The sequence below is a fragment of the Aptenodytes forsteri genome, unplaced genomic scaffold, assembly GCF_000699145.1.
Source record: "Aptenodytes forsteri isolate BGI_AS27 unplaced genomic scaffold, ASM69914v1 Scaffold173, whole genome shotgun sequence".
NCBI lineage: Eukaryota > Metazoa > Chordata > Aves > Sphenisciformes > Spheniscidae > Aptenodytes > Aptenodytes forsteri.
In genome coordinates, this window is record NW_008794449.1 from 1031094 (window position 1) to 1045553 (window position 14460).

The following is a 14460-nucleotide window of genomic DNA, read 5'->3' on the forward strand; positions in this document are numbered from 1 at the left end:
CCGGGGGTCTTCCCAGCCACTCTTCCCCAAGCCTGTAGTGCTGCACGGGGTTGTTGTGGCCGAAGTGCAGGACCCGGCACTTGTCCTTGTTGAATCTCATACAACTGGCCTCAGCCCATCGATCCAGCCTGTCCAGGTCCCTCTGCAGAGCCTTCCTGCCCTCGAGCAGATCAACACTCCCGCCCATGTATCTTCCAGTGAACGTGAATGCACTCAGGCTCACCGATCACACACACAAAGAACGTGCTGTGCTTACACTGCTGTGTCATACTCACACACCAAAGAAATGGGAACAAAATATTGCTGCTAAATATTTGTGCATATGGCAAAAGGCAGTTTGCAGTGCTTGGTAGCTCTGTGATGTGGCTGGGTTTGAAATGACACAATCTGCCACATGGGATGGTTTTCTTTTGTTTCTGGGGAAAAAATTCTTTCTGAAATTTTGGAAGTGGATGGAGATTGAGAGAGTATTAGGATATTTAGGTGCAGGGTTTTGGTTCAAAACCATTTTGCAAAAAACACAGTCTGGATTTTGAGGACTTTTCAGAAGCCTTAGCCCATTTCCTGTTCCTTGTCTTGCTGCAGTCACTGGAGCTGTGTACACTAAGTTTCTAGGTACATGATGCATGGTCAGACTTGCTAGCACATTCTTGCTGATAAACTCCCTAGATCTTCCCTTCTAGACCTCCAGGAGTCTCCTGTGTATGGCTCTTAACCCATTTCACCTGCTTTTTTTCTGAGAGCTGCTTCTAACCCAGAGGTACTGATCTTGCGAAGGTTCCACAACCAATCCTTCTTTGCTTTGACTAGCACAAGAACTACATGGAGTAAGGAGATACCTGTACTCATTTTCCTGCTTTCTTTTTTCTGAACACGCAGTAGGCTTGGATCCTTTTCATGGCTATTCTTCTAATGTACATCTGTTCCCTCATTTACTTTCTGTTTTCTCCTTCTCTCCCCACTTCAGGCAGCTCCATTCTTTGCGAGCCAGTTGTTTTGTGAAAACACACTCCTCAGCTAACAAAGCCATTTCTCTTCCCTTTAAACTTTATTAGCCCCTGGGGTTTGAAGAACAAACCCAACCACTTGTTTTCCCATTTGAAGGCTTTTTCCCTTTCTCCACATCTTGTGCCCTTCAGACAAAGTGAGCAGAACTTGTTTTCCTAGTTCAGATATCATCTGGGAGAGTCCCATAATTAAGTTTAACATGGCAGGACATGGTATGTGCTGTGACTCTGCTGATTATGCCGTGACATGGCTGATTATTGTACATTGAGACATTCAAGTATGCCTTAATTTCACATAATAAACTGCAATTCATAATTCAATTCATAAGACTATAAACAGCTATCGCAAACTGGTGCTGAGTAACAGAGCTGAACTGAATTAAAAGGCGAGTGCGACCTCGTGTAGAGAAAAGGAACATCCTGATGAACAGAGATGCTGTCATCATACTAAAGGGAGCTTAGGGAAATTATTTGTACCACTCTTAGAAGGTGAAATGAGCTAATCATTTTGGTACCTCCCCAGGGACTAATATTAACGGTGCTCTCCAGACTGGTGCAAAGCTGCTAAATGATTACATTGCTCAGAACGACATTGATGCCAGGAGCGTCTCTCTGATCATCTTCCTCACGGACGGGAGGCCCACTGTTGGGGAAACACAGTCATCCAAAATCCTCAGCAACACCAAGGATGCCATCCGTGATAAGTTCTGCCTCTTCACCATCGGCATTGGCAATGATGTGGACCACCGGCTGCTGGAGAGGATGGCACTGGAGAACTGCGGCATGACGAGGCATTTCCAGGAGGATGAGGATGCAGCCAGCCACCTCAAGGGGTTTGTTCTGCTTTTTCTGTGCTTATATCTGCATTGTGTCCTCTGGGCAAGGGTTTTGGGAAGGAAAATCCTCTAAGGAGACATCGCAGGAGATGAGAGTTTCTCTGAGGCTCAACTCTGGTTGAGAGAGGCAGAGTACACTCAGATACTGAGGATGCCTACCCAGAAATTGTCTCCTTCCTAGCAGACCCCCTGAGCTGTACTGGAGCTTCCCAGCCCCTCAGAACAAGGCATTTGTTTCCCTAATTCAGATCATTGTTTTAGGCATGTAAACCTGGAGAGATGGGAGGCATGAGTGCCACCTCTCCACAGGTGGATGGAGGGAGGAAAGGATGCATTGCTCACTTCAAATTGACAACATAAACAGCATGGAGGGGCTCAGGAATGAAGGTCCCAATTTGGGGCAGAAAATTATTTATTTTTTGAAAACAATAACCTTTTGCCCAAACTCCAAAATATTCGACTTTGAAAAATACACAAGGGTCATTCCTGGGATGATCATATAGTCGCTTCATTCTCTCATTCTGTGCCCCGAACTCCTCACAAGTTTCCTGTAATCCTCATCATGCAACAGGACTAGATTTTACTCCTCTTCTGTGATCGGGGAGCTGTAGTCCAAAGGGATACCCGAGTGAGGAACAGCAAAAAGATATCTGAACCACAGCTCTGTCTAAAATGTCAGGCAGTGTGTCAGTATTTTCCAAGCAAAAATGTTTGGCTTTCACTACCAAAATGTTAGCGTTTTGAACGTCAGAAACCAAAAAGAGACAGTCATTGAGCAGAGACCTCTTGCCTAGCTAGCGTCTAATTCATCTGGAGCAATAAGACCATGCACGTTCCACTAAAGCTTTTCTTTCTGTGGTGGTTATGTGCGGACAAGAATGTCTTCCTTTTAAACTGGATTGCGTAGATCCATCTGCCACTCCGCCCATGTCATTTGCTTCTCAGAACATGCATTTTGGATAGCAAATGGCGTTCCCTGGCAAATGAAGGATGTGCTGATTGATTAGGCTGCAGGAACCCAGCACTGCAAGTACTTGTTCAAACACCTCTATCTGAAAAACAGCTCACTGTTTATCAAGCTCAGTGATGGCAAACCCATTTGGCATCTGGTGCCAAATTTATACAGAAAAGCACAATCACTTGCTGGAGGCCAATTCAAATCACTGTTGGAGGGAAAATCTACATGGACACCAGTGTAATTTCTGATTTTTGTGGTCAGAGGGTTGTATTTTTATACAGATATTTCCTTGCATTGTACTATAAGACAGGTTGTATCTCTCACTCCACCATTTGTTACAACCCAGGAATTATTTCACAGAGACTTCTCGGGTTTAATTCACTCATGTTTTAGAATGTGACGAGGTCTCTGCATCAAAGACACTGAGTGCTCAGAGAGACTTCAAAAGAAAGTTAACCAATTTAGGATTTGGGTTTTCTTGGAAAGAGAATAAAACAGAAAGTGCGACTCTAGCTTCCAGACAATCTGTTTAAGCAGATGTAAAAAATAAATGCAGCTTGAACTAAAAAAAGGCTGAGGCCAATTCTTTGTTTATTTACCAAATTAGACTCAAATGACTTGCCAAAAGATGAGGAGTTTGGCATTTAAATGGGAAATATGGCATTCTTGGAGCAGCTTGGGAAGATCCATCAAAAGGACATTGCTGCAGGGAAAACACAGTACTGTAAACTTAGGCCTTGACCCCTTGTAAAGGCTTTCTGGCCTGTCTGGTGCGAGGTATTCTCTGAAGTATGGTAGGTCACGTTAACAGGGCATTATAGGGTTAAGCCCTCTGGTTCCACAGAAGCCTTGCTCCAACAGGAAACCAGCAATAAGGTAGCAGTGAGTTCTCTTCTGCCAGGCCGCCTGTACTTAGCAGTTAGGATTCCTCCATTCCTTGGAAATGTCTTCATTTATGGGGGCATAACGAGATTCCTTCTTGATTTTCTTTCTCCTTTGGCCCTCAGAAAACCGTATTCCTGCCTGTCCTACACTGACCATCCTAAACGGTAGTATCTAGGGCTCTTCCAGTGATAGAGAAACTTTGGTTCAGATACTCTCCAGCTTTGGTGGACCTAGCATCGTGATCGTACAGTTTCTGGCTCTGGAATACCATGCATAATACCACTAGAAAACTGTGGGTAACAGCATCTCTTCTAAGTACATTTTGAAATAACTAGGGTGTTTTCTGTGAGCCTGAGAAGCCAAGAATTTATTTTTAAAAATAAATTCCTCTTAAGCAAACTTAAGTGGTCACAAATATCTCCTTGCAGAGCTCTGGAATCATGGCATGGTGTGGACAGGTCCTCTTAAGCAAACTTAAGTGGTCACAAATATCTCCTTGCAGAGCTCTGGAATCATGGTGGAAGGTAGGTGAACTGCCAGGCCATGCTGGGATGCTTCTGAACATACTTAAGAGACTCTGTTTAGATGCCGAAGAAACACTGAAAACTAAAATGAGGCAGGGAATAATTTTGGTTGAAAGGGACCTCTGGAGGTCATGTAATCCAGCCTTCTGCTCAGAGAAGAGCAGACTTCAAATTTAGCTGAGGTGTCTCAGGGCCTTGTCCACTCAAGTTTTGAAAATCTCTAAGGGTAGAGACTCCCCCGTCTCTCTGGGCCCAGTTACAGTGGATGCAGTAGTTAAATTTGGGGCCTGGTAGCTCTAACTGCTCCTGAATGTCTTAGGAGCCATATTAGATAGTCTGACTGTATCCTTGGCCATGTATAAGTGCAAGAGTGTGTGCATACACTTGAATGAACAGTACTAATGGTGAGAAACGTGTCTTTGTTTAAGGTTCTATGATGAAATAGGAACACCCCTTCTCTCTGACATCCGTGTTGATTACCCTGAAGACAATGTGGAACAAGTCACCCAGAACTTCTTCCCTAACTACTTCAATGGCTCTGAAATTATAATAGCTGGCAAACTCATCAACCACACCTCAGATAGTCTCCATGTGGAGGTGACTGCTAGCAACTCCAAGAAGTACATCCTCCTCAAAACAGATGTGGCTATTGACCTGCCAAGCAGGAATGACATCAGAGGTGTCCCCGGCCTGGAAGATGGCAAAGGTGATAAAAATTACATTGAGAGGGCATGGAGTTACCTCACCATCAAGGAATTGCTTAACTCTCGGTTGAAGAGTGATGACAATCAGGAAAAAGATTATTTGATGGAGAAAGCCAAGTCAATGGCACTGACTTACAATTTTGTTACTCCCTTCACCGTTCTGAAGATGAGAGAGGCTGGGCTCCATTCAGAACCACCTCAAGAGGAGTTTATCAGCCCTTCTACTGATGGCATTGGTGAGAAGTTGCAGAGCTTGCAGGGACACAAGGCACCACCAGGTATGAGGGAAAAATAACCATGTGCTGGTAAGAAATCTTTTTGCATAGGTAATGTCTGATGTCTGACTTTGGCAACAGGGATGATTTAGCCAATGAACCGAGGGGTGGTAAACAGAAAGCTGAGATTTTCATATTGATTTTGCTAATTGTGGGCTGGGTGACCTTGAACAAAGCTTTTAGGCACCTGACTTGCCCCCTGGAAGAAATTACTGCTTTGTAGAAACTATTGAAGAAAAACTGGTATTCTAAATGAAGCTTAAAGTTGCTGCAGGAATATGTCCCATAATCTCGCTGAATAATATTTTGGGAACATTATTATACTATGGCTCTTTCTGCTGGTCAGTAATTAATTGTAACAGCCTTCCTTCCCCACCTCTAGGTATACGCAGACAGCAAGATAAACAAAGAATTAAAATCTCCAAAACTTCAGGTCAGTGCCTGTTTTCATGCCTTTAATAATCCAAAATAATAGTGGTTGTTTTATGGAAACCTCAGTTGCATGCCACTGTGGTCGGAGCAGCCAAAATCCTATTTACTAGACCTGCAGAGTAGAGAGGAAAATGAAAACAAAAACAAAATAGAGAGAGGATCAGTAATGAGAAGTGTGAGGAAACATAACAAAGCAAATGATCTACAGTACTTGATCCTCATGTTTGAGGCTTCTGTAGATTAGGGGAGACAGGAAGCACGTTCTCAGTAATGAGATGTGAGGAAACATAGCAAGGCAGATGATCTACAATACTTGATCCTCATGTTTGAGACTTCTGTAGATTAGGGGAGACAGGAAGCACGTTCTCTCTGTACTAGAACTAGTCAAAAAACATTTTATAAAGTAATGTTGCTGAAAAATAAAAAGTGTTGTCAAAGGGAAAAAAAAGAAAATTCTATAGTGTTTTGCTATTTCTCTGTTGGTTCTGCACCTCTACTTAACATCCTTTTCATACATTAAACACTGAAGAATAAGCCCAGACCAAGAATTTAGACTTGAATTTCACTGGATAATGTCAAATTTACCTTAAAAACTAGGGTTTTGGCTTGTGTTACTATTAATAACAGCTACCGGGTACTTGATGATAGGTCAAGGATTGTCGAAAAATTAAGGCCATGGGATTGTTTAAAATCTGCTGTTGACTGCTCCAATCTGATATCGAGGACCAGGAAGGTTCGGTGTGAGGTGTGCCCATGCAGCAGTCCTTGGTTAGAGGATACATTTTTGTGTGCTGTGGGGGATGTAGCCTCCCAACAGAGTATGGAGAAGAGGATTATAAAACACCTCCATGACAATTCCCATAAAACACTGAAATTATATTCCAGGAAGAAAATATCTTGATTTTCACCTGGACTGCTTTGGGTTTTGAATTTTCATGGAAAATCCAACCATCCAACCTCTTCTATGAGAAAAACAAAACAAAACAAAACAATCTTTGTGAAAAACAAAGCAAAACTTGGCATTTCCTGGCAAACTCCATCCGACCCTCTAAAAACAACAAACCAGGAGGTCTTAGAAAAAACAGGCACAAACACACTTTTAAAAGCAGTTTTGTTACATTCTTGGACACTGCAGTTTTGTGTAAGTCTCTCACATTTATCTCTTTTTCCATGTCTTCTCAGCGGACGGAGACCCTCACTTTGTCATTGATTTTCCCTCCAGCAAGTTCTCTATCTGCTTCAATATTGATGGAGAACCAGGGGACATTCTCCGACTGGTCTCTGATCATAAGGAATCTGGTGAGCAGCCAAGCAAAGCAGGTGGTTGTGGAGGAAAGCTGAAGCGCAAGGCCAGCTCTCTAGCAATAGGACTAATCACCAAGGTGCTTCATAGGCAAGAAAGTGGCAGGAAATTAGAAAAAGTTGCTTTTCTGGCCAGGCAATGGAAAATTGGTGCACATGAGTTTTCTGGCTCTAATCACCTGGATTAGAAGGGGAGGTAAACTGTTCACTTGCACTTACTGACCTCCAACTTTATCATAGCTTATGAGTAAATTCACAGCAAGCCTAAGCAAGGAGGAGGCCACTGTTACATACACAATTCATCTACAGAAGTGTTTGTCAACAGATTAGACCTAACCATAGAGAGAACTGGCCTTTATGTGTATACAAACTTTTCCTAGTTCAGGTCTTCATTGACTGGAATCAAGGGAGCAGCAATTACACGTAAACAGCCAAGAGACCTACTTGAGTGCATGAGGACCACACTGCACCCCTTCAGTCCAGCTAGGCTGGAGAGCTCAGTTCCTGATGATTGGACCCAGTATGGTCTGGGGGTTGCACTTGACCGGGGCTACAACAGCCACAGCTGAATGAACAGCCACAGGCATTTCGCATACTGCATGTAGTGTTTGCATAAACCATGCAGCCACTTCCATGCCGAGAGATTACACAGGGGATTCAGCTTTCTGCTGCACAGACAGTGCATTTCTTGATGGTGTGACTCCATCAGCCCTCTAGTTACAAAGTCACAACATGCAAATAAAAGATTTGGACTCACCAAAATGGCTCTGTTATTGGTACTTCACTTTTTACTTACAGTGCTGTTTGCTTCAGGACTGAGCAAATTATCCAAACAGGCTAACCAAGCACTGAGGCTGCTTCAGTGAAGGGACCACCAAACTGGTTACCGAGTCATGACAGTCTTGAGAAAACCCACACGATTCAGGATCTGCTTTGCCCAAACCAGTCTGATCCCCAGGGGCCCAAACTGTGGTCTGATCCGATCTGGAATTCTAAGCAGGGCAGCTAATAAGCAGATTATGTCCTGAGCATGGAAACGGTGGGAGGAAGGGGTGTCAAAACCAGAGACAATGCACAGACTTGTTTTACAAACAAGATAAACAACTCCACAATAAAGTTAGATTTCTGTTCTGTGTGGCAGTGGTCTAGCCTCCATATTTCTGTGCTCATGCCTGCCTTAGTGAATAAGATCCAGCTCCTAGCAATGTTTCCCTTAAACTTCTTTCACAGACTGTGTTTGTGCTACAGCTTTGAGTGATTCTGTGGCTCAAATGTGGAATAAGCTTGAGAAAAACAGACTCAGTAGCACTAGCAAGCTGAGTCTATGAAGACAGAAATGAGAGACTCCATCAGCAATGATGGGATATGGAGATATTTTATCTCAGTGTTGATGGCTTGGGTCTAGCTTGGGTTAGCCACAAATTTCCTCCTGAATTGTTACTGTCTAGTAGCTGTTCAGAGACCTGTGGGAAGTGAGACACTGTCTTAAGGACAGGAAGTCACAAAAATCATTAAAATGACTGGGAATCTTAGTGTGGACATCTAGGCTTCAGCTGACTCAGTGTGATCTGCACCTTAGACCACTCAAAAGTCGTTCTTTTGGGGCAAAACTGAGGAAAGCTAGAAAAGCAGCACTGGTGAAACTGAAAATAACCCAATAGGAGTGCAAGGTTCAGGGTCCTATTCTGCTGTGACACAGAGAGAACCTGAATTTCTTACACTGCCACCTGAGGAGGTTTAGCACTTCACTACAGGTCCTGCTCAGTCTTCAGCATGTTGGTCAAGAAAGTGACCCTTACTCTGTGGCTTCCCAGGCTAGTTCTCTTCTTAGGAGTCAGGGAGAGAGGGACATCAAACTCCAACTGTCTACTACCCTGAGATACTCTGAGACACCAGCATTCAAATACACCCAGGTCCTCTTCCTAGAAGTTCAGTCCCTATGCCAGTTGGTGATATGAAGAAAAGCAGGCCTGCCAGCAGCTTTTCTTAGTCCTCCAAGATCTGGTATGTTTGCCCAGGTTTGAGTTATGCATCAATAAATATGTGATCGAGGTAAATCGTACCACAATTGGTCAGGCTATAGCAGTCAGGAAGATAAATATTTGTCTTATGTGGCTCAAAATCCTGCACATCATTGTCTTGATGATAGGTAGGTCTAAGGTTGGATGGAGCTTAGGAAGTGGCTGTGCCGAGGAGCAGCTGACCCTATCCTGTAGCACTGTGTACACAATGCTGGGACTAATGGGGCTGGGGGCACCCGTCTTCAGGGAAGGCCAGTATTTCTGAGCTTGAGTAAATTTAGGTGCCCTGTATAAGGTAATCAATTTATAACAGACTGGCCACACTGCTTTGAATACTGGTAGGTGAAATAATTGAGCATGAGGTGGTGAATCTGCATGTCCTCAGTTGCAAGGCTTATATATTTGAGACAATAGACCTATTCTTGGTTCCAGCTTTCATTTATTGATTATTTTCCTGCAAGGTGTAACTGTGAATGGGCAACTAATTGGAGCTCCTGCACCACCCAATGGCCACAAGAAGCATCGGACTTACTTCAGCACCATCACTATCCTCAGCAATAAGCCAGAGAGATCTTACCTAGAGATCACACCCAAAAGAATCATCCTGGATGATGGGGAAAGACTTCTTTTGTCCTGTGATCGGAGTGCCATTGTGCGGAGCAGCAGCCTCGAGGTGTCCATCTCTGCCAATTCCAACATCACTGTGACGATACGAGACACAATCAGCTTTGTCATCCTCATCCACCATTACAAGAAGCCAGCCCCGTATCAGAGGGATCACCTGGGCTTCTACATCTCCAACAGTAAAGGCCTCTCTTCTGTCTCCCATGGGCTACTGGGTAGGTAGCAGGTTCTCAGATTCAGAGCTGTAAGCCAGAGAAAAATGATCCTTCCAAGCAGTTTTAAAGGACAGAGACAGGAGGTAATGAACAAGGTAGGTGAGGATTAAGTTCCCAGGTGAGGCTTTTACTTCCAATCCTAAACAACTTCTCTATTGCTAGCATCCCCAACTTCTCTCCCATCTTTTTCTGTATGAGCTATCTCCCACTGTCCTAGCTACGGGCTGTGCCCATTTTTCACATTTCCACTCTTTCTATGATTGTTCAATACAGTTGTCATCAGAATACACATGCCTGGTGTTCCCAATACAGAGACAGAAACCAAATATTGCACAAGAACCCTGAATAAGGCACCAATAAGAGATTCTCTAACAGTAGTCCTAATTCAGAATAGCCCAGCTGCTAATGTGCTCTCAGGGATATAGCAAAGTAGGGTCTGAATCTCTCTAGGCAGAGAGGACAGTCAACTGAGGTCTTGCAGATTCTGAAAGAGAGCTCTAGTCAAAGAGATAGCACATTGCCAGGGACCATTGGCTTAGCCTTCAAGAACTGCACTTGCACATGTCCAAAGGGTCTGTTTTCACAGGACTGAGCTGTTTACACCTGAGCCCAATTGAGATCTTCTTGATCTCATCAGTAGTTTTTGTGGCCCCTTTCTTTCAAACATAAAGTGAAAGAAGAGCCATCCCCACATTTTGAGAGCAATTAGGCTTTAGAAAGGCTCAGAGAATGTCTAGATGGTTGGATTCTTTCAGCCAGTGACAAGTAGTGATGTGGCCATGTACAGCTGCAGAACTCTAAGACTGAAGCCATAATTTCCGTGACATTCAGGCACCCCTAGGTTAACCAGGAAACGATTCTTCAGGAGTGGAGTTTTGGATTTGGGCTGCTTGCATGTGCAAACCTCTAAATCCACACTTAGGTTTGGCCAAAAAGAACTTGCCCCCAAGATGGCAAGGGAAGAGAACTTGAGCTTCGTGCCTAGATCTTCTTTCTGCTTGCTGATGGGCTTTGTATGGGGTTTTTTATCCTCTAATAACCACAGCCCACAGAGGGGCACTTGCTACTAGCAGCTCATAAAGCTCTTTAGCTCAGCCAATGTATCTCGATCAGTGAAAAAAGAAATCGGGTTTTATTCTAATCTCTATCTCTGTGTTTGTGAGATTTAGAAAAGAATTGCAGGACCTAGATTCATCCTGCTATTGCAGAGAAGTCTTTTACAACCCCATATGCTAAGAATCCTCAAAACGTGGTCTATTAAAAAAACAAAACCAAACAACTTATAAACAGGCATAAAACAGTCAGTCACGGAGTCTATTTTATTTTGCCTTGCAGGTCAGTTCTTGAACCACGAAGTTAAACTTCTTCAGGAATCTCTAAACACAAGCCATCAGCAGGTTGGTCAGAACCAAACTGAAGCATTACAGCCAAACCCTACAAATACCCTGAAGGTGAAGGGACGGCTGGTTCCTGTCGTGTGGAAGCAGAGGAGGATCTACAATGGCCAGCAGGAAGTTGACTGCTGGTTTGCCAAAAACAATGCGGACAAACTGATTGATGGGAGCTATAAGGACTATTTGGCTTCTCATCCTTTCGACACAGGGAACAGCTTTGGGACGATTAACAGCCTTTAAGACCAATCATAGCAGTGCATTGCAGCAGCATGTGTGACAGCGGTTCCCTTCTGAAGCCTCTAGAGCTAGGCAACTTATGAGTATTTCTTTACTTTCTGGTGCCAAAGAAACCAAGGCTTTTTGCCCTCGGAAATCAGCTGTCTCTCTTTCATGCTAGATGAACGTTGTTCATCAGATTCCTGAAGACAAGGAGGTTTGGGGGGAAGGGTTGAGGATGTGTTTAAAGGCGTGATCGGTGCTCTCCCAGTGGGAGGGGAGGGAGAAATAGGCCAGCACTCGTATCGAACAGTGCAGAGAGCTGCTGGCCTTAAAATAAACCTATGCAGGGATCTGTGCAATACCCCCGGAGGCTGATGGGTCACCCAGTGAGACAGAGATCATACAGCACAGTGCCTATCTAGAGAGACAACCTTGGGTGATATGCCTTGCAAAGAAGTGACTTGGAGCACCTTCTCCTACCATGGTCCCTGGGGAAAGAAGAGAGAGAGAGGAGAGGTGGGTAGATATTCATCTGTAGTGACCCATTAGCATCAAAGAGGTAACAAAAAAATCAAAACCTTAAATCAACAGGCCACAAGAGGGTATTGCTTTCTTGGTTATTGGGATGGGGTCTGGATTTGCGACTAAGCATGATGTTCCCCGAACCATTACAGACCCTTAAAACAGTGGTGAAAACCTTCCTGTGGTTTATTGCTGTCTCAGCGCACAGGCTGCATGCTTAAAAAGCACCTCTGGTCTTCAGCAGGCTCCCATTCCATGAAGCATCTCATTTAAAAAAACATTGCAGGTTTAGTGATTTCTTGAGTCTTGACTCCCTCAGAGAGAAACAAAGTTCCACCATGAGCTTCCAACAGACCTGCCACCTCCTTGAGCAGAGCATCACTTCTGCTTAGCAGAGATTTAAATTCTTTAAAGGATGATGAACCAGCACCTGTGATAGCTTATGACCCTATGAAGCAGCCTCTTGAATTTAGACTCGACATTTCTAGCTGCTTTCCTAATCAGGGAGGAAGTCTTTATTTACTCCAAATTGTCCAAAATTTTTCATCCCAAGTTCCCTGGCTCTTTCTCCTTCCTTACCCTGCAGGAATTTATACGCAGCAGGAATTTGGCAGCAGGAGGTTACAGAAGGGTCTGCCAGCCACCCCCACTGCAGGTGGTGCTGCTCTGCAAAGAAACCTCCAAATCCAAACTGCAAGGCTGTGGTCTATTTTGAAGTGAGGCATCACTGAATAATGCTATAGATCAGCCACAGGGGAGTTTGCTTAGTAGAGAACTCGGCCAAAGAGGACTTCGACAACCACAAAGACATTTACATGACAAGGCCAAATTGAGCTCATGTATACTCTGCCTTTCCAGAACTGAAAGGAAGGAGGGTGGGTGTGGAAGCACCTCCAGGAGCTAAATGACATCCATGTGTTAGGATAAAACAGAGTTGCCAAAGACCTACAGAAATAGGTTCAATCGACTGATTTTTTGCACACTTAAAAATTAAATCATATTGTTGCTGTAGGAGTTCCAGCTGCTGGGGGTGGGGTGGTGGTTTTCCAGTTGTTTGATCATCTAGTTCGTACTGCTAGCACTGTGGCAGCGGAGCAGGTAGCAAGCATGGCTGCTTATTCACACCATGTGCTGTGGGGAAGAGGGAACCAGCTGAAAGCAACCAGCTAGATTTAATTGCACTCTGGAAGACCCTTACAGAGAGCTCAGTTAGTGCAAAACTCATGTCAAGGCTCATGCTTTGGAACAAAACATAAAGACAAAACTACTGCTTTGGGCCCAGCTATCTTGAGAAATAGCTCTCCTGCAAGGGAGAACTGAAGGCAAGACCTTCAGCACAGGCCTGAGCATGCAATAACCTAAGATGCTAATGCTCATGGGCCAGGAATAAGATGAGAAAAAGCATCTGTGAAGTTGAATTCTCCACTCAAGCAGACAGTAGGAGGCTCACCCAGCCCATTCCCAAATAACCTCCCATTTCACTAGCACAATGTGAACAGGATAGTTGCAGTGAACTTCTAGACAGTCCAGGGTTCGGCAGGTGTCTTCTTCATGCTGTCCTCACTGAAAAGAGATTTCTTTGGAGTCTTCACTCTCTGCCCACATTTTGCTGTTGAAGTGTGTTGCTAAGGGGAGCGATTGGCTTAGGTTCTCCTCTCATCTCATCTCTCCTGTATATAGATATGTATATACACACACATACTGCTAATGCTTCAGGTGCCTCATTACTCCTTTTCCTCCTCCTCCAGCCAAGGAAACATTATTTCTTTCAGGGCCTGAAAAGAACAGTGATCAAGTCCAACTTCCCAGCCACGTGAAGCACCTGGAGCAATATACTCAAGTTCTTGTTAAGGCTCCAGTTATCCATTTCACAATAAATATTTTACAGTGAACACTGCAGTGAAGCTTTCATTTGGCAAAGATAAAACAGGCTTTGAATCTAAGGTTATGTATGTTTTATGTTGCTGGACAAGCTCCTATTACCAGATGGCTGAAAGAACCACTCACAAGATAAAAATAAGCTGGGAACTAAAGTAATTTCAGCAGAAAATTAAAGGTCAATGTTGTTCTTCAGCCTCTATACACTTGGTAGGAAGTGAGAAGTATTGTGTGAACAGACCCCAGGGGTCTACTCTTGCACTAAACTGAGAATTTAACCACGTAGAGAAGACTGATCCAACCTTTAAATACAGTAGCACAGGACATAGGAAACCAGAGTTTGTGCTCCTGCTGCCCCAAGAGCAGTAAGAGCAAAGGCAGGTCACGGACTGTAAACTTCAGCTTTCCCCATCTATAAAGGGGGCATCACACCACTTCCCTCAGAAGCAGAATGCGTCCAGGCTTAGTCCTCACAGCCCTTTGTGGTAGCACAGAGAGCTCCCAGAAAGTGCACTGCAACAACTGCACATATAAGCACACATTTGTTCTCATCTCCAAGAGTGTCACAGAGCACTTTGTTTTGCTGTGACATGGTCAAAGATTGCAAGCTGCTCAGATAGCTCAGGAATGAGGGCTGAGCAACCACTTTGGAGCCCAGTGGAAA

At 44.1% G+C, this 14460-nt stretch overlaps 1 protein-coding gene across 1 annotated transcript in view; it reads left to right on the plus strand.

The window, feature by feature from the left end:
* The window catches only part of ITIH5 (inter-alpha-trypsin inhibitor heavy chain family member 5), a 53771-nt gene extending 39970 nt beyond the window's left edge, over positions 1-13801 (plus strand). The window contains exons 9-14 of the mRNA XM_009290412.2: positions 1531-1840; positions 4639-5192; positions 5572-5622; positions 6804-6920; positions 9406-9783; positions 11119-13801. Coding sequence (XP_009288687.1) covers positions 1531-1840; positions 4639-5192; positions 5572-5622; positions 6804-6920; positions 9406-9783; positions 11119-11417 — 1709 coding nt within the window. The 3' untranslated portion in view covers positions 11418-13801. The remainder of the gene's footprint in view (positions 1-1530; positions 1841-4638; positions 5193-5571; positions 5623-6803; positions 6921-9405; positions 9784-11118) is intronic.
* Positions 13802-14460: the final 659 nt, after the last annotated feature.